Source organism: Mirounga angustirostris, unplaced genomic scaffold, assembly GCF_029215605.1.
Source record: "Mirounga angustirostris isolate CCGP_5_RB_7025 unplaced genomic scaffold, mMirAng1.0.hap1 SCAF_4, whole genome shotgun sequence".
In the NCBI taxonomy this organism is placed as follows: Eukaryota; Metazoa; Chordata; class Mammalia; order Carnivora; family Phocidae; genus Mirounga; species Mirounga angustirostris.
Genome location: NW_026991712.1, coordinates 148,220,881 through 148,245,715, shown reverse-complemented (window position 1 = coordinate 148,245,715; position 24,835 = coordinate 148,220,881). Strand labels below are relative to the sequence as shown.

The window sequence follows — 24,835 nt, the reverse complement described above, 5'->3', positions numbered from 1 at the left end:
TGTTCAGTATTTGGTAAAATTCATCAGTAAACTCATCTGGACCTGGTGCTTTGTGTTTTGAAAGGTTATTAATTATTGATTCAATTTCCTTAATAGATAGGCTGTTCAGATAATCTATTTCTTCTCGAGAAGTATGAGTTTTGGCAGATTATGTCTTTCAAGAAATTGGTCCATTTATTTAGGTTATTGTATTTGTGGGTATAGAGTTGTTCATAGTATTCTTTTCTTACCCTTTTTTTTTTTGCCTTTTCTTATCCTTTTAATAGTCATGGGATCTAGAATGATGTCTTCTCTTTCATTTCTGATGCTAGTAATTTGTCTCCTCTCCTTTTTTTAGCCTGGCTAGAGGCTAACTTCTTTAATTAGCCTGATTTTTTTTTTTTTTTTTTTGGACAGAGAAAAAAAAAAAAAAACACGTGTGCACAGGGGCACAAGCAGCGGGGAGCAGGAGAGGAAGAAGCAGGCTCCCCACTGAGGAGGGAGCCCGATGCAGGGCTCGATCCCAGGGTCCTGGGATCATGACCTGAGCAGAAGGCAGCTGCTTAACCGACTGAGCCACCCAGGTGCCCCAGTTAGCCTGATTTTTATAGATCTTTCCAAAGAATTAGCTTTTGGTTTTGTTGAATTTTCTCTATCAATTTCTGTTGATTTCACATTTTCAATTTCCTTGATTTCTGTTCTAATTATTATTTCTTTTCTTCTGCTTACTTTGGGTTTAATTTGTTCTTTTTCTAGTTTCCTAAGGTGAAAACTTAGATGATTGATTTTAGATCTTTTTTTTCCTAGTGTATGTGTTCAGAACTATAACTTTTCCTCTAAGCACTGCTTTCACTTTATCCCACAAATTTTGATAAGTTGTGTCTTCATGTAGTTCAAAATTTAAAATTTCTCTTGAGATTTCTTCTGTGATCCATATGTTTATTTAGAAATGTGTTGTTTAATCTCCATGTATTTGGGGATTTTCCAGTTATTTTTTTCAAAGAAACCATGGTGGTTTGTTATGTAGAGTTTTTCCAGTCTGGATTTTGCCATTGTTTGACAGTACTATGATTTTTGACTGTTCCTCTGATCCTTGTAATACCTCCAAATTGGAAGTTAGATGTAGAGGCTTGATCAGATTCAGGTTTGATGTTTTTGGTAGGGCCCTATACTTCCTTAAGGGGGTTAATTAAGTTTGGTTGTCTGGTTTTGTGACTTTGGTGGCCATAAATGAGCATTACCTAGATTCATTAAATCATCAGGGATTCATGTACCTTTGACTTTTAGTATTAATTACTCGACCTTTCTGACTTAGAGTATTTCATTTTCCCTTTTTTTAAAATTTTATTTATTTATTTATTTGACAGAGAGCACAAGCAGGGGGAGCAGCAGGCAGAGGGAGAAGCAGGCTCCCACCGAGCAGGGAGCCCAACGCGGGACTTGATCCCAGGACTCTGGGATCATGACCTGAGCCGAAGGCAGACGCTTAACTTACTGAGCCACCCACGTGTCCCGAGTATTTCATTTTTCTGGTTTTTTTTTTTTTTTTTTTCCCTTGTATCACTGGTTACTCTTCCACAATTTCCTTTGTATGCTGTTGTTTTTCTGTATGTACCTTAAGTGTTTTATGTTCCTTGAGGTTCCATCTTGGGTACCCATCTCACTTTGAACATTCCATAGGCCTTTTTTTTTTTTTTTTGGTTTAGCTACCACTTCTACTCTGATTCCCCAGAGTTCCCAGCACATTTTTATTCTAAACTTCAGAATCACATATCCAGGATGCATCCTGCATATACTGTATTTCTTTTCTGGGCCGCTCAGTCATCATATTCTTCTGGTTTTCTTCCTGCCTCAGTGGCTGCTGCTGATCTGTCTCCTTATCCAGCTTCCCTTGAAAGACAGTACAAATTAAGGTTTAAGAGTTCTGGTTCTGGTGTCAGACCATTTGGGTTTGTACACTGTCATGACTATTAGATATGTTTCCTTGTGCCAGTTACTTAACTTTCCTGTGCTTCAGCTCATCTATAAAACGTGACTAATAATAATCCCTTCCTCATTGGGTTTTATGAGCATTTAGAGAGTTTAGTATTTCTAAAATGTTTAGAACATTCACCAGCTGTTATTTGCTATTATGACTTATTCCTCATTCTACTGACCTTAAATGTAGATGTTTTCAGTACTTCGTCCTTGCTCCTTCTCTTTCATTCCCATATCATCCACTCCCATAGCTTTAATACTTTCTCTATGCCAGTTAATTCCAAGTGTTTATCCTTCTGTCTTGTAGAACACCTCAGCTGATCTTTGGGGAATCCTGAAGGTAGAACAATTACTCAGATCTGTATAGAGTTGGAATGTGAGGGCTGGACCTTTATACCTCCCAACTCAGTATATGGGTCTGCATGGGAAATGGTGTGACCTTGGGTCATTTCAGCTGATGTCCCATGGATGAGGGTTCTTAGCTGGTGGCACTCCCAACAGCTCTAGTAGTAAGTCCTTTGTTCCTATAAAGGATCTTGGTGTCCTATTACAGCATCTACTGCATTACCATTTCCCCCATCTCCAAAATGACTTGGCCATCCACCTCCTTGTTCAATGACTTAGAAGGAGTCATTTTTCATTTTTCGTTCTTCTCTCCTTGGTTCTATTGAAACATTTTCTTTTTTTTTTTTTTTTTAAGATTTTATTTATTTTTTTAGAGAGCCAGCGAGAGAGAAACAGCATGAGAGGGGAGAGGGTCAGAGGGAGAAGCAGGCTCCCTGCTGAGCCGGGAGCCTGATGTGGGACTCGATCCCAGGACCCCGGGATCATGACCTGAGCCGAAGGCAGACGCTTAACCATCTGAGCCACCCAGGCGCCCCCTATTGAAACATTTTCTACCTTCAATATCTGTCTCAAATATTCTTTTTCCTCTTAGCTCCTATTAATGACACCTTTCTCTTTCCTCTCCCCTGACCTCACAAGTACCCTCCTTACCTCCTCTTTTGCCCCTTGCCAAACTCTACCACATAGCAAACAGCCCTCTTAACAGATCTGGCCACTCCTCTGTCACCCTTGAAAGGCTTCTCCTTGTACTTAGGATAAAATGTCAATTCTTTGCCCTGGTCTGCGAGATCTGACTTTTGCTTTTGTCTCTACCCTGTCAGATGCTGGTATCCCCTTCATCAGCCGTGCTTTAGTCTCACTGGTTTCCTCTCATTTCACAGAAACAGCCTACCTGTTTCCCATATCAGGATTTTAGCTCTTCCTTCCATCTAGAATGACAGTGACCTTTATCTTTCATGTCCTTTAGGTCTTAGCTTAAAACATCACCTCCTCAGACTCTACAGAGAGACAGAAAATTCTTGTCATCCTTCTTTCTTTCCTTACCCCTGTATTATGTTCTTGTTTGTTTCCTTTAAACACTTACTACATTTTTTAAAGTTTTTATTTAAATTCCAGTTATTCAGCATATCGTGTAATATTAGTTTCAGGTGTACAATTTAGTGATCCAGCCATACATCACCCAACACTCATCAGGACAAGTACACTCCTTAATCCCCATCACCTATTTATAACCTGCCCCCCCTTCCCCCGGTAACCATCATTTTGTTTTCTCTAGTTAAGAGTCTGTTTCTTTTTTTTTCTTTTCTCTTTCCTTTTCTTTCTTTTGAGAGAGAGAGAGAGAATCCCAAGTATGCTCCCCATCTAGGGCGGAACCTGCCTTGGGGATTGATCTCATGCCTGAGATCATGACCTGAGCTGAAATCAAGAGCTGGACACTCGACTGAACCACCAGGATGTTCCAAAAGTCTTTTTCTTGGTTTGTCTCTCTCCTTCTTTTTCCCCTTTGCTCTTTTGTTTTGTTTCTTAGATTCCACATATGAGTGAAATCATACGGTATTCATCTTTCTTATAACTTATTTTGCTTACCATAATACTCTGTAGCTCCATCTATGTTGTTACAAATAGTAAGATTTCATTCTTTTTTATGGCTGAGTAATATTCCATTGTGTGTGTGTGTACACATATATGTATATGTATATACATACCTCCCTTCTTTATCCATTCATCAGTCAATGGACACTTGGGCTGTTTCCATAATGTGGCTGTTGTAGATAATGCTGTAAACATCAGGGTGCATGTATCCCTTTGAATTAGTACTTTTGTGTTCTTTGGGTAAATACCTAGTAGTATGGTTGCTGGATCATAGGTAGTTCTATTTTTAACTCACTATGTGTTTTTTTTCTCACTATATTTTTAATATTAGTAGTTTTCTGCTTGTTCAGTGTTCTCCCTCTAGGGTGTAAATAAACTCCGTGTTGGGAGGAGCCATGTTTGTCTCATTCACCATTCTTAGCACTTAGCATAGCTAGCACTTCACATACAGCGAACACTCGCTATTTGTTGGATAAATGTATGAATGAATGTACTGAATTCTTCCTCAAAGTCTGAAGTATAGGGACTTCCTTCCTCCTGTCTTGGTAGCATAACCCAGTTCAAATTCAGAAGCTGGGAATCAGCTTATGTATCTTTTTTTTTTTCCTCAGTTCTCCCCCAGTCTGTTCAGCCACCATGTTCTGTCAGCCTTAGTTTAAACTTTTATCTCACATTATGAAAAGCATTAATAAAATCTTGCCCCATCTCATTCCCACCAAACACCATCTTAATTATTTTATAGTCACATATTGGTCTTTCTTTTTTTTAAAGGTTTTATTTATTAGAGAGAGAGAGAGAGAGAGAGAGAGAGAGAGCATGAACGGGGGAGGGGCAGAGAAAGAGGGAGAAGCAGACTCCCCACTGAGCAGGGAGCCCAACGTGGGGCTCGACCTGAGCCGAAGGCAGATGCTTAACTGACTGAGCCACCCAGGTGCCCTGCTCTTTCTAAAAATATAATTGTGACCATTTTTTTTTTTCTGCTTCAAAATTGAATTGTCCATAGCTTTGTGTACAGGTCCCATCTGCCTTTTTACCTTCCGTTCCACTTTCCTTCCTCACTTTACACCACTGTGTTCCAGTAGTGTTGATCTCCTTAGGGCCTTTCCAAATAATCTGCTGGTCTGTGCCTCCTTGTCTTTGATATGTCCTTCCACCCTTCATCTTCTCCCCCACCCCCCCAAACTGATATTTAGTCTTCAGAACTTTTCCCAAAGCTAATCTCATCTGTTCTAGTTCAATAGCTGGTGCAAATCAGTACTGTTTGTAATACATTATTATAATCATTTATTTGCCTGATGTGCCTCCCGAGACTGGAACTCCTTGTGGCCACAGAGGTCTAATCACCTTGTGTGCCCATTACTTAACACAGGATCTCACACATAGAAGATGCTTAGTAAATCTTTTCTAAGTAAAATCTAATATAACCCATTTATTTTATAGATGAGGAAAATGAGGCCCAGAGAGGTAAGTGAATTGTCAGAGGCTATTGATTAATTTGGTTAAAAGTAATCATTAGTAGTGTTATTTGTATATTATATATCCCGTACTTATTATTTACCTATTTTCTATCTTTCTTTCTTTCTTCTTTTTGTGTGTGTGTGTGTGTGTGAACAAGGTTATTGTGGATAAAACTATGGGCTCTGGAGTTGAACTGGTTTTCATTCCTGATTCTGCTACATATTTTGACTGAGCAAGTTACTTAACCTCTTTAAGCTCCAAGTTTCCTCAGTTATGATAGTAGTAATAATAGTATTATAGTATTATCATGGTATTATAAAGAATAAATGAAGTAATCTGAGTAAAGGGTTTAGAACAATGCTTGGCACAGAGTAAGCAGTGAATATAGTCACTGTTGTTAGCATCTGTCATTGTTCATTGGCCACAATGCCTGCTGGAAAAGGCATGAGATTTAGTTGTTATTACAGCTGGTTTTGGTTCTCTTATAGGCAAGCTGACTGATAGAACAGCAAGCATTTTCCAAGGCAACCAAATGAAACTGAAGCTGGTCAATATTCAAAAAGCTAAAATCTCGGCAGCTGCATTCACAAAAGCCTTCTGCCATCACAAAGTCATTGAGCTAGATGCTACTGCTGTGCACACTGACCTCCCAATTCCAGACATCATAAGTGGACTCTGCAGCAATAGCTGGATCCAGCAAAACCTTCGGTGTCTCCTGTTGGACTCGGCAAGCATCCCTCAAGATTCAAGACTACTCTTCTTTGGTCAGCTCACTGGTCTTCGCATTTTAAGTGTTTTCAATGTTTGTTTTCATAGTGAAGACCTGGCTAATGTTTCTCAGTTACCAAAACTGGAAAGCTTGGATATTTCTAATACTCTGGTCACTAACATCTCTGCACTCCTTACCTGTAAGGATCGACTCAAATCTCTGACAATGCACTATCTGAAATGTCTGACTATGACCAAACCACAAATTCTTGCAGTTATTAGAGAACTTAAATGTCTGCTTCACCTTGATATTTCTGATCACAGGCAACTCAAATCAGATTTAGCTTTTCATTTGCTGCAGCAAAAGGATATTCTGCCTCATCTTGTGTCGCTGGATATTTCAGGGGGCAGTTGCATCACCGATGGAGCTGTAGAACTGTTCATACAGCAGCGACCTGCGATGCAGTTTGTGGGACTGTTGGCTACGGATGCTGGTTATTCTGACTTCTTTACTGCAAAGCAAGGCTTGAGGGTTTGTTTTTTATCTGAAATAAGTTTGTTTCCTTTGTTCAGAACGTTACTAGGTTTTTGTTCTATATAAGAATGTACACGAGGTATTAGGGTTACAGAGACAGATAAAAAGTCCTTAAGGAGCTTAATAATTACTCTCTAGCTACCATGTGGTAGGTTCTGGAATTATGACCTTAAACAAGATATGGTCCTGGCCTCCAGGTCTTCTAGTCTAGTTTGGTATGGTAAGTATAGCCATTTATACATTCACTCCTATGTACCAGATGCCACATTGTGCATGTTGTTTTCCTCTTTAATCCTCCCATTTTACAGATGAGGAAATGGAAGCTCAGAGTTAAGCTAATCATATAACTGTGTATTAAATGATAGAACTAGGACTTGCATCCAAGTCTTTGTGATTCTAAAACTTGTGTTGTTTACCTAAATATAATTAGTAAGGCCAGGTGATCAACGTTTTTGGTAAAGATACGAGAGAAAACAATTTTGGAAAGAGTCTTAAGACAGGGTGCCTGGGTGGCTCAGTCGGTTAGGTGTCCAACTCTTGATTTCGGCTAATGTCATGATCTCAGGGTTGTGGGACTGAGTCCTGCATCAGGCTCCATGCCCAGCCATGGAGTCTGCTTGAGATTCTCCCTCTCCCTCTTCTTCTCCCTTTTCTTCTGCCCCTCCCCCTGCTGGCACAAATTGTGCTCACACTCATTCTCTCTCTCTCTCTCAAATAAACAAATCCTTAAAAAAAAAGAAGAAGAAAGTTTTGAACATTGCCAGAATAAGTTTATAGCCAGTCATGGTGCTATTTTTTTAATTCGTATTTTTTAAAATGTGAAACACTTTACAGATTTGCATATTATCTTTTCGTAGGGGCCATGCTGATCTTCTCTGTATTGTTCCAGTTTTAATATATGTACTGTTGAAGGAAGCACTCATGGTACTGTTTTTAAAACAGCATATATTTAAATATTTATGTTTCAGAATATTTCTTTTTTAAAACAGTGGTCCTTTACCTTGGTTGTACATTGTAATTACTTTGGAAGTTTTGAAATGTACTGATGCCTGTGTCTGATCTCCCAGAGATTGATTTAATTGGTCTGGGACTTGGTGTGGGCATCAAAATTTTGAAAGTTTCCAGGTAATTCTAATGTGCAGCCAGGGTTCAGAAATACTGCTTTAAAATGCTTTATAATTACACCATATGTAATTCTTTCTAGGATGAGAGAGCAAAATGATTTGCAATCATTAGTTGTATTTATTTATTTATTTACTTATTTACTTACTGTGCCCAGCCTGGGGCTCGAACTCACAACCCAAAGATCAAGAGTCACATACTCTATCAACTGAGCCAGCTGGGTGCCCCAGTTGTTTTCACATTTTTATTCTCCCCCCCGTCCCCCAACAAAAGGTCTCTCATGTAATTACTGAACCAGCCTACTGGTGCAGAAGCATAGTGACAGAGAAAAATCATTTCCCCAATAAAACATATCTATTGTTCAGGTAGCAGTGATGTTTACAGAGTGATAGGATATGAGCTCATGACCTTCATGCAGCATAAATGTGTGTACCATCTCATGTGGGATCCCTTTAGACCCAGCTTGGTTCTTCTTCAATGCCTCTTCTTGGAGTTGTACTGAATTTTATTATTCGAATAATTTTCATTCGAATCCACTGGGGAATGGGACGCTTCTGCTTTTGTTTCTTGGCCAGGAATTGCTTGATCCTGAAAGTCTTGTGAGAAGACATGGCAAAGGACAGTCAACCGCATACACCATGATGGCATAGAAAAGGAGAGAGCTATTTTCACATTTTTATTCTTTGATTTGAAAGTAGCAATTGTAATTTGAAGTCCTTTTATATTTTAGAAGAAATATTTATTTATTTATTTGAGAGAGAGAGAGAGCACGCGCGGGTAGGGGAAAGGGCAGAGGAAGAGAATATCCAAGCAGACTCCCACTGAGTGCGGAGCCCTACATGGGGCTCAGTCTCATGACCTGTGAGATCAGGACCTGAGCCCGAAATCAAGAGTCTGACACTTAACTGACTGAGCCACCCAGGTGCCCCTGAAGTCCTTTTAATTTTCTGGCATGTCTATTGAAGCTGGAGCCATCAGTTACATCATTAGCCTTGAAATAGAGGTAATAGTGTGCACTTTCAGATTAAATATGTAGAGAATTGTTTACTAGGAATGTATGCCTAGGCCTGTTTCAGATTAATAGCATTTTTTTTTTTAAGATTTTATTTATTTAAGGGGCGCCTGGGTGGCTCAGTTGGTTAAGCGACTGCCTTCGGCTCAGGTCATGATCCTGGAGTCCCTGGATCGAGTCCCACATCGGGCTCCCTGCTCGGCAGGGAGTCTGCTTCTCCCTCTGACCCTCCTCCCTCTCATGTGCTCTCTCTCTCTCATTCTCTCTGTCTCAAGTAAATAAATAAAATCTTTAAAAAAAAAAAAAGATTTTATTTATTTAAGAGAGAGAGTGAGAAGGAGCGTGAGAGGGGAGAGACTCAGAGGGAGAAGCAGACCCCCCGCTTAGCGGGGAACCCGATGCGGGACTTGATCCCAGGACTCCAGGTTTATGACCTGAGCCAAAGGCAGTCGCTTAACCAGCTAAGCCACCCAGGCGCCCCAGATTATTAGCATTTAGTGTCGCAGTGATCAAAAGACTGCCGCAATCGGGGAAAAATTGTTTTTAGCTCATAAACTCTTGGTATATGCAATAATATGGGACAAATGTTGGAATATTCTGTAGACGGATTATGCATGTAGTTAAAATACTGTCAGAGTGGGTATGCCAAAAGAAAACCAGAAGCTGTGTTTCAGTAAACTTACCTGGCATACATGTGAGTTTATTTTTTGAAATTTTGAAATTTTTGAAAATTTAAAATTATGCATTATACGCAGTGTTAGATATTGTTGGGATGGAGAGGAGAGACCACAATTCTCCCACTACTAAGAAACTCTATAAAGATCTTAAGCCAGCCTTATATGGAGTGTAAGGTATGGCACATTTAAAAGGTATGTTTCAGGGGTGCCTGGGTGGCTCAGTTGGTTAAGCTTCTGCCTTCGGCTCAGGTCATGATCCCAGGGTCCTGGGATCGAGCCCTACATCAGGCTCCCTGCTCCGCGGGAAGCCTGCTTCTCCCTCTCCCACTCCCCCTGCTTGTGTTCCCTCTCTTGCTGCCTCTCTCTGTGTCAAATAAATAAAATCTTTAAAAAAAAAGGGTGGGGGTTATGTTTCAGGAGACCTTTTATTTAATGGAAACATATTTATTGCACCGCAAATTAGAATGGGCAACATGTACTTAATTCCTCTAAAATAGGCAGAAAGTGGGGGGTGCCTGGCTGGCTTAGTCGGTAGAGCGTATAACTCTTGATATCAGGATCATGAATTCAAGCCCCATGTTGAGCATGGAACCTACTTATAAAAATAAAAATAAAAAATAGGCAGAAAGGACACCCAACATTAGTATTAAAAGCCACGCAACATCTTCATTTGGTAGGGAATCCTTGTTGATCCATTAGTGGGGTGTGGCAAGAATTCCTTCTGAAGATTGTTTTGTAATGGCATCTGCAGGAAGCCAAGGAGAAGAGAGGGTGAGGCAACAGCTATCTGGTCTTCTGCTTGGTCTTGCTGTGGCTTATCCTTTGTTCCTTTTCAGGTCTTACATCTGGATGATCATAAATCTTTTAAAAATTTTAGAATATATCCATTGTTTAGATTCTTAATGTGTAGGTCCTTGGCAATTTATGTATAGTGCTTAAAAAATTGTTTTGATATAATTTTTAACTTGTGGGTCACTAATTTTGAACATTTGCCACATTTGTTTTATCATATCCTCTTTCTATGCACAATTTTTTTCTGAACCATTCAAGAGTAGGTTGCATACATCATGCTCCTCTAGCCCTTAATGCTTGATTTTGTATTTCCTGAGAGCAGTGATATTCTCCTTAATGGCCATCGTGCAGTTATCAAATTTCAGGGAATTTAACATTGATGCAATACTGTACATAATCTTACTGTACATATTTACAGTGTTGATTATCCCCATAATGCCCTCTGTAATTTTTGCATTCGTTTGTCATGTTCCTTTGTAATTTAATCTGGAAGAGTTCTTAGTCCTTCCTGTCCTTTGTGACATTGATATTTTTGAGGAATACAGACTAGCTTTGTTTTGTTGACTTTTTTGAAGAATAGAATGTTCCTCATTTTGGGTTTGTCTGATGTTTCCGTATAATCAGTTTCTTCATTTTTGGCCAGAATTTTGTGTGAAGGATATTGTGTTGGTCTCAAGAATATTAATCCTGAAGCGCACAGTGCCTTTCATTAGTCATGTTACTTTTTATCACATGGTCAAAAGTATTGTCCAGATACTAGATAAAATTGTACAGATAAAATACTATTTAGATAGTATTGTTATTCTTTCTACACTATATATAAGTAATATTTTTTTCTCTTGCAACTAATAAGTGGTATATAAGATACTTGAAGACTGTGAATATCCTGGTCCTCATCAAACTTTCTAATCTGGATTTAGCGCCACTGAAGATTCTTACCTGAACCAGTCTTTCCTGGAATCGTTGCAAAGTGATGATTTTCCAACTCCAGCCCTCCTTTCTACAGTTAGTAGTAGACTTCCTACTGTGAGGAAGAACCCTGTCTTCTCCCTCTATGTCTAACCTATCCTCAGTATGAACTTACTGATTCTTGTTTTCAGGGGTTTAGCATTCATTACTGTCCTTAATTATTTTGATGCTCAGTTTGTTACAGATTGGCCAATGAGAGCTGCTTCATACTGGCTCCTATATTATTTTTTACATGCTCCCATTATTATAATTGTTGTTATAATTTTGAGTACTTCCTCACTTTTAGCACATTAAGGTGTTCTAGGCTTTTTTTTTTTTTTTTCTCTAAAGATTTTATGTATTTGACAGAGAGAGAGATAGCAAGAGCAGGAACACAAGCAAGGGGAGTGGAAGAGGGGGAAGCAGGCTTCCTGCAGAGCAGGGAGCCCGATACGGGGCTCGATCCCAGGACCCTGGGATCATGACCCAAGCTGAAGGCAGTCGCTTAACCAACTGAGCCACCCAGGCGCCCAATTACTTAATAATATGTCTTGAAAATCACCCCATGTCAGTTCATATTTCCATTCTTTTTTTTTAAACTTTTTTTAAAGTAATCTCTACCCCCAATGTGGGGCTCAAACTCACGACCCAGGGATCAAGAGTAACATGCTGTACCAATTGAGCCAGCCAGGTGTCTCTGTATGTCCATCCTTTTAAATTTTTTGGATGGCAAACTACACATAACATAATATTTACCATCTTAAGTTTAAATTAAGATGGTAAGTGTATAGTTCAGTGATACTAAATACCTTCATAATGTTGTGCAACCATCACCACCATCCATCTCCACAGCTCTTTTCATCTTGTAAAACTCAAATTCTGTATACCCATTCAACACTAACTCCTCATTCCCCCTTCTCTCCAGACCCTGACAAATGCCATTCTACTTTCTGTATGCCATTCTACTTTCTGTTTCTATGATTTTGACTAATTACTTCCTATAAGTGGAATCATCCTGTATTTGTCTTTTTGTGATTGGCTTATTTCACTTAGCCTATGTCCTCAAGGTTCATCCATGTTGTAACATATTGCAGAATTTCTTTCCTTTTTAAGGTTGGATAATATCCATTATGTATATACCATATTTTGTTTGTCCATTTATTGTCAGTAGACACTTTGGATGCCTCCATGTTGCTTCCAGCTATTGTGAAAAATGCTATGAACCAGGGTACTCAGATATCTTTTTGAGATCCTGTTTTCAATTCTTTTGGAATATAACTAGAAGTGGAATTGCTGGATCATATGGTAATTCCATCTTCCATTTGTTGAGCTGTCACACTGTTTCCCATAGCAGCTGTACAGTTTTATATTTCACAAATGGTTCATAAACATTACAATTTCTCTGCATCCTTGTTAACACTTGTTATTTTCCATTTTTGTTTTTGAACACTAACAATCGTAGTGGGAGTGAGGTGGTATCTCATTGAAGTTTTTTTGTTTTTTTTTTAAAGATTTTATTTATTTATTTGACAGAGAGAGAGAGAGCGAGAGCAGGAACACAAGCAGGGGGAGTGGGAGAGGGAGAAGCAGGCTTCCCGCCGAGCAGGGAGCCCAATGTGGGACTCGATCCTAGGACCCTGGGACCATGACCTGAGCCGAAGGCAGACGCTTAACGACTGAGCCACCCAGGCACCCTCATTGAAGTTTTGATACGCATTTCCCTACTGATCAGTGATTTTTAAGCATGTTTTCATGAGCTTATTGGCCATTTCTTTGTCTTCTTTGGAGAAGGTTAAGTCCTTTGCCCATTTTTGAGTAGGGTTGTTTTTTGTTGTTGAGTATAGTTCTCTCTATATTATGAATAGAGGTATCTATTCATATATCTGTCCCTTACCAGATACATGATTTTCTGATACTTTCTCCCTTTCTGTGGATTGCTTTTTTACTCTGTTGATAATATAATTTGAACAAAATTAAAAAAATAAAATTTAGGTCCAGGGTGCCTGGCTGGATCAGTTGGTAGAGCATACGACTCTTGATCTCAGGGTTTTAAGTTCAAGCCCCACACTGAATATAGAGATTACTTAAAAAAACTTTTTCTTTTTAGGTCCGATACTTAAGATTTTTTTCTTTTATTGCCAGTCTTTGGTATCCTATCTAGTAAATCGAGTCCCGCATCGGGCTCCCTGCTCAGTGGGGAGTCTGCTTCTCCCTCTCCCGCTCCCCCCTCTTGTGCTCTCTCTCTCTCTCATTCTCTCTCTCAAATAAATAAATAAATTCTTTAAAAAAAAAATCATATGAGGGGCGCCTGGGTGGCTCAGTCGTTAAGCGCCTGCCTTTGGCTCAGGTCATGATCCCGGGGTCCTAGGATCGAGCCCCGCATCGGGCTCCCTGCTCAGCGGGAAGCCTGCTTCTCCCTCTCCCACTCCCCCTGCTTGTGTTCCCTCTCTCGCTGTCTCGCTCTGTCAAATAAATAAAATCTTAAAAAAAAAAAAAAAATCATATGATCACGTATATGACCGTATGTGCAAGGGCTTTCTATTTTGGAGCTTTCTGTTCTATTCCATTGGTCTGTATGTCTTTATGCCAGTACCACACTGTTTTGATTTCTGTAGCTTTGTAGTTAAGTTTTGAAATTAGAAAGGTGACTTCTCCAGTCTTGTTCTTTTTTAAGATGGCTTTGTCTATTTGTGGTCCTTTGGAACTCTATATGAATATAGGATGGATTTTTCTGTTTCGGTAAAAAAAAGTCTTAGGAGTTTGGTAGGGATTGCATTGAATATGTAGACCACTTTGGGTAGTATTGTTATCTTACGTCTTTTGATCCATGAACATGTCTGTCCATTTATTTATGTCTTCTTTCATTTCTTTTAGCAGTTTGTAATTTTCGTTGTGTAAGTCTTTCACCTCTGGGGTTAATTCCTAAGTACTTTATTATATTATTATAAATGGAATTGTTTTCATAATTTCCTTGGCAGATTATTCATTGTTATTGTACAGAAATGTAGCTGATTTTTTTTTTTTAAAGATTTTATTTATTTGACAGAGACACAGCAAGAGAGGGAACACAAGCAGGGGGAGTGGGAGAGGGAGAAGTAGGTTCCCGCAGAGCAGGGAGCCCGATGTGGGGCTCGATCCCAGGGCCCTGGGATCATGACCCGAGCTGAAGGCAGACGCTTAACAACTGAGCCACCCAGGCGCGCCTGTAGCTGATTTTTTAAAAAGATTTATTTATTCAAGCGAGAGACTGTGGGGGAGGGGCAGAGGGATTGGGGAGAGAATCCATAAGCAGACTCAGCACTGAATGTGGAAACCAATGTGGGACTTGATCTCATGACCCTGAGATCATGACCTGAACTGAAACCAAGAGTTGGATGCTCAACCGACTGAGCCATCCAGGTACCCTGAAATGTATCTGATTTTTTTATGTTTGCTTTGTTTCCTGCAACTTTTAGTTCATTTATTAGCACTAATGGTGCTTTTGTGTGTGTGGGATCTTTAGGGACTTCTGCATATGAGATGATATTAATCTGCAAACAGATAATTTTACTTTTTCCTTTGCAATTCGGATGTCTTTTATTTCATTTTCTTGCCTAATTGCTCTAGCTAGGACTTCCAGTACTATGTTCAGTGGAAGTCATGAAAGTGGGTAGCCTTGTCTTGTTCTTGATCTTAGAGTAAATGCTTCCAGTCTTCTACCATTGAGTATGATGTTCACTGCAGGTTTTTTTATACATGGCTTTAAAAAAAATTTTTTTTAAGATTTTATTTATTTATTTGACAGAGACAGACGCAGCAAGAGAGGGAACACAAGGGGCGCCTGGGTGGCCTAGATGGTTAAGCATCTGCCTTCGGCTCAGGTCATGATCCCAGGGTCCTGGGATTGAGTTCCGCATCAGGCTCCCTGCTCAGAAGGGGGACTGCTTCTTCCTCTCCCTCTGCTTCTCCCCCTGCTTGTGCTCTCTCGCTCTGTCAAATAAATAAATAAAATCTTAAAAAAAAAAAAAAAAAGAGGGAACACAAGCAGGGGGGGTGGGGGAGGGAGAAGCAGGCTTCCCTCAGAGCAGGGAGCCTGATGTGGGGCTTGATCCCAGGACCCTGGGATCATGACCTGAGCTGAAAGCAGACGCTTAACAACTGAGCCACCCAGGCACCCCTTTTATACATGGCTTTTATATAAAGTTGAGGTAGTTTCCTTCTATTTCCAGTTTTTTGAATGTTTTTGCCAGGAAAGGGTTATCAGATGCTTTTTCTGCATCAGTTGAAATGGTCATGTTTTTCCTTAGTTCTGTTAACATGTATTACACCTTTCAATTTCCATATGTTAAACCATCTTTGCATTCCAGGAATAAATCCCACTTGGCCATGGAATATAATCCATTTAATATGCTGCTGAATTTAGTTTGCCTGTATTTTGTTGAGTCTTGAATCACTGTTCATAAAGTGTATTTATCTGTAGTTTTCTTGTAGTATCTTTATCTGGCTTTGGTGTCAGGGTAATGCTGGCCACATAGAATGAATTAGGAAGTGTTTTCTCTTCAATTTTTGTTAAACTTTATGAAGGATTGGTATTCTTCCTTAGATGTTTGGTAGAACTTAATAGCAAAGCCATCAGATCTGACTTTTCTTTGCAGGAGATCTTTGATTACTCATCGATTGTCCTTACTAAGTTACAGGTCTCTTAAAAATTTTCTGTTTCTAGAAATTTGTTCATTTCATCTAGCTTATTCAATTTGTTGTAGCATAATTGTTCATAATACTCTTATAATTTTTTCTTTATTTCTTTAGAATTGGTAGGAATGTCCCCACATTCATTTCAGATTTTAGTATTTTGAGTCCTTTCTTTTTTTCTTAGTCCATCTAGTAGCTAATGGTTTGTCAATTTTATTCCAAGAACCAACTTTTGGTGTTACTAATTTTCAGTGTTATTTGTCTATTCTTTATTTCATTGATCTCTGCTGTAATCATTATTATTTCCTTCATTCTGCTAGTTTTGGGTCTAATTTGTTCTTTTTCTTGTTTCTTAAGTTGTGAAAAGATAGTTGTTGACTTGAGATTTTTCTTGTCTTCTTAATTTAAGCATTTATAGCTATAAATTTACCCCTAGCACTGCTTTCACTGGGTCCCATAAGATTTAGTATGTTGTGTTTTTTGTTTTCATTTGTCTCTAAATATTTTCTAATTTCCCTGTGATTTCTTCTTTGATCCATTGGTTGTTTAAGAGTATGTTATCTAATTTCCATAAATTTATAAATTTTCTAGTTTTACCTCTGTTATTTCTAACTTCATCCTGTTGTCAGAAAAAACACTTTGTATGATACCTATTTTTTTTTAAATCTGTTGAGTCCTAATTTGTGGTCTGATATATGGTCTATCCTGGAAAAGTCCCATGTGCACTTGAAAGAATGTGGATGCTGGTGTTGTTGGGTAGAGTGTTTTGCACTTTTAGATCTAGTTGGTTTATTGTGTTAAGTCCTCTGTGTTCTTACTTTGTTCTATCCATTATTGAGTGGGTTGTTGAAGTCTCCATTATTGTAGAAATGTCTATTTCTCCCTTTAATTTTGTCAGTTTTTGTGTCATGTGTTCTGATGGTCTGTCATTAGGTACATAAATATTTATGCTTATTATATCTTCTTGGTGTACTGAACCTTTTATTAATATATAATGTCTGGCTTTGTCTCATAACCTCTTTTGATATAAAGTCTACTTTGTCTGATAGTATAGTCACCCCTGCTCTCTTTTGGTTATGTTTGCATGGAATATTGTTTTCCATCCTTCCATTTTCCATCTAGCTGTGTCTTTGGGTCTAAAGTGAGTCTTTTATAGACAGTGTATAGTTAGATCATGTGTTTTTTAATTCATTCTTCCAATCTTTGTCTTTTGATTATATATAGCATTTAATCATCTACATTTAAAGTGATTAGTGATAAGGAGGGACTTACATCATTTTGCTCTTTGGTTTCTATATGTTCTGTAGCTTTTTTGTTCCTCATTTCCTGCATTACTGTTTTCTTTTTTGTTCAGCTGATATATTTTTTTTAATTTTCTGAGAATGAGTTTTCTTTTTTTTTTCCAAGATTTTATTTGAGGGGCGCCTGGGTGGCTCAGTCGTTAAGTGTCTGCCTTCGGCTCAGGTCATGATCTCAGGGTCCTGGGATCGAGCCCCGCATCGGGCTCCCTGCTCAGCAGGGAGTCTGCTTCTCCCTCTCCCTCTCCCCCTGCTTGTGTTCCCTCTCTCGCTATGTCTCTCTCTGTAAATAAATAAAATCTTAAAAAAAAATAAAAAAAAAAAAAGATTTTATTTGAGAGTGAGCGCAACAGACAGCACAAGCAAGGGGAGGGGCAGAGGGCGAGGGAGAAGCAGACTCCCCACTAAGCAGGGAGCTGATTTTTTTTTTTTTTTTATAGCAAAATGTTTAAACTCCTTTCTCATTTCCTATTGTGTATATTCTGTAACTGTTTTCTTTATGGTTACCATGGAGATTACATTTAATATCCTAAAGTTAAAATACTCTAATTTGAATTTATACCAGCTTCACTTCAATAACGTAAAAAACTGCTAATTTACATCTCCATCCCCAACCCTTTTAATCAATGATGTCCCCAAATTACATCATTATACATTGTCTGCCCCAAAGTATAAAATGATAATTCTTTTTAATCCATTTGCTTATTATATAGAAAACAGGGGCACCTGGGTGGCTCAGTCAGTTAAGCATCTGCCTTCGGCTCAGGTCATGACCTTAGGGTCCTGGGATGGAGCCCTGTGTTGGGCTCCCTGTTCAGTGGGAGAGTCTGCTTCTCCCTCTCCCTCTGTCCCTCCCTCCTGCTCATGCTCTCTTGCTCTCAAATAAATAAAATCCATAAATTATGTAGAAAACAAAATTTGCAGTTACAAACCAAAGTTACAATAATAGCTTTTAGAGTAATATTTTTTAGAACATGTATTAATTTCTTAAATCCTGTAGAAAACAAAAAGTAGAGTTACAAGCCAGTTTTTGGTTTTTTTTGTTTGTTTGTTTAAGTAATTTGTATGCCCAACATGGGGCTTGAACCCACGACTCCAAGATCAAGAGTTGCATACTGTACCCACTGAGCCAGCCAGGGACTCCTACAGACCAGTTTTAATATATCACTAGCTTTTAAAATTGCCCTGTATTTACCTTTTTTTGAGATCTTTATTACTTCATATGGTTTCTTCTTACTGTCTAGTGTTACTTTATTTTGCCCGGCAGGATTCCTTTGAGCATTTCTTTCTTTTTTTTTTTTTTTAAGATTTTAAAATTTATTTGTCAGGAAGACAGAGAGAGCACAAGCAGGGGAGAGGTAGGCTACGGAGAAGCAGGCTCCCTGCTGAGCAAGAAGCCCAATGCGGGACTCGATCCCAGGACCCCCAGATCACGACCCGAGCCAAAGACAGGTGCTCAACTGACTGAGCCACCCAGGTGTCCCCATCCTTTGAGCATTTCTTAAAGGGCAGGTTTAGTAGTAATGAACTTCCCCAGCTTTTGTTTATCTGGGAATGTCTTGATTTCTCTCTCACATTCGAAGGACAGTTTTGCTGGATACAGGATTCATGGTTGACAGGGTTTTGGTGTTTTTTTGTTTTTGTTTTTTTTTCCTTTTAACAGTTTAAACATACTGGCCATGGTCTTCTGGCCTTTAAAGTTTCTGATGAGAAATCTGCAGATAATCTTATCAAGCATCCCTTGTGTGTGATTCACTTCTCTCTTGCTGCTTCCAAGATTTTCTGTCTTTAGCCTACAAAAATTTGATTATAATGTGTCTTTGGTAAGAGTCTTCTTGAGTTCATCGGTGTTCATAGTCATGTCTTTCATCAAGTTTGGGAAGTTTTCAGCCATGTTTTCTTCAAATAGTGTCTCTCTCTCTTCTTCTGGGACTGCCACAATGTGTAGTTTGGTCTGCTTATTGGTATTTCATAGGTTCCTGAAGTTCTGTTCACTTTTTTGAGGTCTTTTTCCTTTCTGTTCCTCTGACCCAGTAATTTCCATGGTCCTATCTTCAAGTTGGTTGATTCTTCTGCCTCCTCAAATCTGCCTTTGAATCCCTCTAGTGAATTTTGCATTTTAGTTATTGCACTTTTCAGCTCCAGAATTTTTCTTTTCTGTTTTCTATCTCTGTTGATTTTTCTCTTTTGATCATACATCATTTCTTTGATTTTATCTGTATCTTCCTTTAGTTCTTTGAACATTTTCAAGAATTCTTTCCTAATAGATCTGCGATCGGGTTTTTTTTTTTTTTAAATATTGTATTTATTTATTTGACAGAGAGAACACAAGCAGGGGGAGTGGGAGAGGGAGAAGCAGGCTTCCCGCCGAGCAGAGAGCCCGATGTGGGGCTCGATCCCAGGACCCTGGGATCATGACCTGAGCTGAAGGCAGATGCTTAATGACTGAGCCACCCAGGCGCCCCTGGTTTTTTGTTTTTTTTTTTTTCTTTCTTTACAGGGACAGTTGCTGTTGATTTCTTTTTCTTTTTTTTTTTTTTTTAAGATTTTATTTATTTATTTGACAGAGATGGAGAGAGAGAGCACAGGTAGGCAGAGCAGCAGGCAGAGGGGAGGGAGAAGCAGGCTCTTTGCTGAGTAGGGAGCCCGACGCAGGGCTCGACCCCAGACCTTGGGATCATGACCTGAGCCAAAGGCAGACACCCAACTGAGCCATCCCCTTTTTTTTTTTCTTTTTAAGATTTTACTTGAGAGAGGGAGAGGGACAAGCAGACTCCCCACTGCACAAGAGCCTGATGGAGGGCTCGATCCCAGGACCCTGAGATCATGACTGGAGCTGAAGTCAGGCACTTAACCTACTAAGCCACCAAGGCATCCCCTAGATAATAGTTTTAAATATTAGTTTGTTTTCCCCTCAGGAACTTCAGGTATATGCATCATGGATCTTTGTCTTTTTTCCGTATCAACACTTAATCTTAGATCTTTTGTACTTCTTTTAAAAAATTTTCTTGTTTTCAGGGCGCCTGGGTGGCTCAGAGGGTTAAGCCTCTGCCTTCGGCTCAGATCATGATCTCAGGGTCCTGGGATCAAGTCCCACATCTGGCTCCCTACTCAGTGGAGAGCCTGCTCTCCCTCTCCCTCTGCACCTTCCCCTGCTCATGCTCTCTCTCTCTGTATCTCTCTGACTCAAATGAATAAATAAATAAATAATATTTTTTAAAAAGTTTTTTTTTTAATTTGTTTCTTGTTTTCTTGCATTTCTTCCCCTTACTAAATTTTTATTCAAATCTGTCCTTCCTTGGGTACTTTTTTTTTTTTTTTGAAGATTTTATTTATTTATTTGAGAGAGAGAGAATGAGAGAGAGCAAGCACATGAGAGGGGGGAGGGTCAGAGGGAGAAGCAGACTCCCTGCCGAGCAGGGAGCCCGATGCGGGACTCGATCCAGGGACTCCAGGATCATGACCTGAGCCGAAGGCAGTCGCTTAACCAACTGAGCCACCCAGGTGCCCCCCTTGGGTACTTTTTAACTTAGTTTTTTTTTTTTTTTTTTAAAGATTTTATTTATTTGACCGAGAGAGACAAAGAGAGGGAACACAAGCAGGGGGAGTGGGAGAGGGAGAAGCAGGCCTTCTGCCGAGCAGGGAACCCGATGCGGGGCTCGATCCCAGGACCCCAGGATCATGACCTGAGCTGAAGGCAGACGCTTAATGACTGAGCCACTCAGGCGCCCCTTTAACTTAGTTTTTATATTTGATATGATTTTGTCTTTTTCTTCCCTTTTTAATGAATTGTTTTTTCATCTTTTTGTTGAAGGTATTTTTTCACATCCCAAAATGCTTATTGAGAATATTTAATTCAGTTTAAAGTGCCGTGTTAAAATTTTCTTCTGATTTGTTGTTGAGATTTTTTGTTTTTGTTTTTAAAATAAGCTCCACACCCAGCATGGAGCCCAACACAAGGCTTGAACTCACAACCCTGAGATCAAGACCTGAACTGAGATCAAGAGTTGAACGCTTAACTGAGCCACCCAGGCGCTCCTGTTGTTGGTTTATAGGAAGAATTTTTCTCAGATGAAATGTGTAGATTTGCTGCTTAAATATTTCTTATAATAGCCTTATATGGAATTGGTTTGAATTTTTAATTTTTTGTTATTTAATTGACATAGTTCCTAATTCAGAAGCATTATCCATTAGTGATGTCAGTTAACAATGTGAGGTTTCTTGAGTGATGTTGTTACTGGTCATGGTAGAGTAGAGAGGGGAGTGTTTTTCTTTTCATTTTTGCAAGATCTGAGTTTCCCCCTTTATTTTCTTTTTTTCCCTTCACTATCTGGCAATGCTGAAAATTGGGTCATACCTAGTTTTATTTGCATTCCTTGTTAATTTTATGTTTTGGATCTGGGGGTACCATTATCCTCCAGACCCAAAGTCTATGTATAGATTTTTAAAAACTATTACCTAAGTGGTAGCAAGGAAAAATTATGTTAACATTTAATTAATAATAAATAAATAATATTTATATAATAATTATATAATATATAATATATATTATAATAAAATATATTTATATAATAAATAATAAAATAATATTACTACAAAGAAGTCAATTCCCTTTTTCATTTTAGTTGTTTTATGTGGCCTTTTACCTTTCTCTTATGACAATTTATTCTATATGAGTAGTACTTAGAAGATATGCAGTCTTGGTTTTGATTAAAAATTTATATGCGGGGCGCCTGGCTGGCTCAGTCGTTAAGCGTCTGCCTTTGGCTCAGGTCATGATCCCAGGGTCCTGGGATCGAGCCCCGCATCGGGCTCCCTGCTCGGCGGGAAGCCTGCTTCTCCCTCTCCCTCTCCCCCTGCTTGTGTTCCTTCTCTCGCTATCTCTCTCTGTCAAATAAATAAATATTAAAAAAAAAAATTTATATGCTACCCATTGTTCAGTTGAAGTCTTAACTGTAATATAGTTGTAGGGAGATGAGTTTGGCTCCCCTGCTTAATTGGTTTGTTACATTTAGCACCATACTTCATCTCTCTGGCCCCATTGTAAAAATGAGGTTGAGGAGAACATTTACCTATTAGACTTAGGATTCGTTTAACTTTGTAAAGCCCCTGGAACATTTAATTGAACACCTGTCATTGTTTCAAACATTCAAAGCCCCTAAAAGCCTGAACTATGAAACCCATTGGTAACATCTTTGTTTTTCAGGTTGCTGGAGGAGCCAATATGAGGCAGATTTCAGAAGCACTGAGCCGATACAGGAATAGGTCATGTTTTATGAAGGAAGCACTCTACAGGCTCTTCACAGAGACATTTTCAATGCAGGTAACCATGCCTGCTATTTTAAAGGTAACTACACTGCAGAAAGGTAGTTTTTGTTACTACTTTTTGCTTAGTTCAATTAAAGGTGTTCACCAAACACACGGAGTACAGTAACTTATATGCTTTATTCTATAGTGAGCCAAAGTACCCTCACGGAGAAAGGAAAACAGTGTTAGGCTTAATTAACTGCCAGATCGTCTCTCATTTTCAGCATCTAAATTAGTTCAAGTCATCCAGTGTTTTGATTTAGTCTGAGAAGGAGATATAGGACATACGTACTATTTTGCCTAAAATAGGAGATCTTAATCTATAAACAAAGTATTCACTTTGCTGCACATGTTTCTTATTCATTCATTTACTCTTTAAAACCTAACGTCTGGTTTTCTAAAAGAAAACAACAGTGTCTTCAACAAGAACAGAGCAAAAAAATGAAGGTGCCAGATTTACCATATAAAGTATTTTGTGAATAAAGTAAAATGACCAGTATTGATAGGGCCAAACTTGGCTTTGGTTTATAGAAAAATGAATTTATTTTAAATGTTACTGGAAGTATTAAGTGGTTTGGGAAAGAAAAATGCATTTATTTAAGGTGAAACATAACATGAAAATGAAGACTTGAAGTCACTTTGTCTTTATTATTATTTGTAATTCTTTATAGTTCCTTAAAAAAATTGGGTATTTCTGCACTGTTGGGAGATAAGCTTTGTTCATAACTTAAAAGCAGTACCGTATAAAGTGAAAAAAACTCTGGACCTTTGTTTCCCATTTGTAATGAGGAGATTGAATTAGATATTCTAAAAGTCCTTTTCATATCTAAGATTCTCTCATTTTTGAAAATCATGTTTTGTGTTTTGCTTTTTTTTTCCCCCCTATGTATTTAACTTGGATGATGGCAATCCAGTGAAATCCTAGGAGCAATTTATCAATATAGAAAAAAGTCATTTTCCGTAGTGGAACTGTGTCCCACGTCTGTCTCTAGGCTCTGTTACTTCATGCAGCTGTCAGAGTGAGGGGCTCTGGTCTCTTAAAATCATGGTTCATGCCAGTATCAGCAGACTGGTTTCTGAGGTAGATAGAAATGGACAGAACAGATTGCACTGTCCCTGAATGTTAGTGCAGGTGTATTCTAAGCTTAGTACAATGCCTTCATGTTATATTTGTGTTGTAGGTCTTCCACAGTCTGTCTTCTAATGACCTTTCTCATGTTATGTTTGCAGTTTTCAAATTCTTTCAAAATTCTGTTAAATTCAAATTTTTTCCTTCTCTGTTGGATTCATCCCATCCTTTTGTCTGTTTTGTGTATTTCCTTATCACATTTCCATTCCTTAGGAATTCCCTTTTCATTCCATCCCTATCTCTACCTCCTTCTGTCCAAATCTTATCTGAGACCCTGCCTTAAATGTGCTCTCTGAATGAAGAATTCTGTTCCATACCAGAAATGAATGCTCCTTCCACAACTACCTTAGGTAGTACTTTATATATGTTTATGGTGCTTTTTTTTTTTTCCAGTTTCATGTTTTGATATCCCTCTCAATGTTATTTATTTACATACTGTATTTTTCTCACAGGGCTTTATGCTAAGGAATAGGGTGTAATTCATGTTTGTGTCCTGTAGTGCTTATCACAATGCCTTGTATGGAGTAAAGTTCAATAAGTGATTATGAAATCATGGAGGAAATGGAAGAAGTCCAGAGAAGGGAAGTGACTTGCCTAAAGTCACACATCTAGTTAACAGCTTCATTTGGATGGGAAGTTATTGCTGTTGCCCTAAAAAATAAATGCTGAGGGTAGGGAAAGATCTTTTACTTTCTGTCCCAATGAGCAAATATTTTTGCCAACACAAAAACAAGACTGTATAAAGAATGTTTGGGGCACCTGGGTGGCTCAGTCTCGTTACGCATCTGCCTTCAACTCAGGTCATGATCCCAGGGTCCTGGGATCAAACCCCGCATCGGGCTCCCTGCTCAGCAGGGAGTCTGCTTCTCCCAGTCTCTCCTCCCCCTGCTTGTGCTGTCTCTCTCTGTCAAATAAATAAAATCTTTAAAAAAAAAAAAAAAAAAGAATGCTCATGTTGTCATATGCCACTAAAAACAAGTTCATCTTCAGCTTGTGGCTGTAGGAATGAGGAATCATCCATTGGATTTGCCAGTGCAGTTCACAGCCAGTGCTTGTGCCCTCAACTTAACACGCCAGGGCCTGGCCAGGGGGATGCCTGTTCGTCTGTTGTCAGAGGTCACCTGTCTGCTTTTCAAGGCTCTGAAAAATTTCCCCCATTACCAGCAGGTAATTGAATACTTGACTGCTTCTTACTTCAGGACAAATAACATGAAAAAAATTATTAGTATTAGTTAATATTAGCTATTATTAATATTAGCATTATTTTGTTTTAATTTTTCATCC

General features: G+C 38.8%; 1 protein-coding gene and 1 non-coding gene across 2 annotated transcripts in view; one reads left to right on the top strand and one right to left on the bottom strand.

Annotated features, from left to right (window-relative positions):
* The window catches only part of ZYG11A (zyg-11 family member A, cell cycle regulator), a 79,492-nt gene that overhangs the window by 28,875 nt on the left and 25,782 nt on the right, over positions 1-24,835 (top strand). The window contains 3 exon segments of the mRNA XM_054513221.2: positions 5,841-6,592; positions 22,322-22,462; positions 24,542-24,718. Coding sequence (XP_054369196.1) covers positions 5,841-6,592; positions 22,322-22,462; positions 24,542-24,718 — 1,070 coding nt within the window.
* Positions 7,408-7,514, bottom strand: LOC123860633 (U6 spliceosomal RNA). Its single transcript, XR_006794760.1, has one exon. It is a non-coding gene; the product is annotated as a U6 spliceosomal RNA (small nuclear RNA).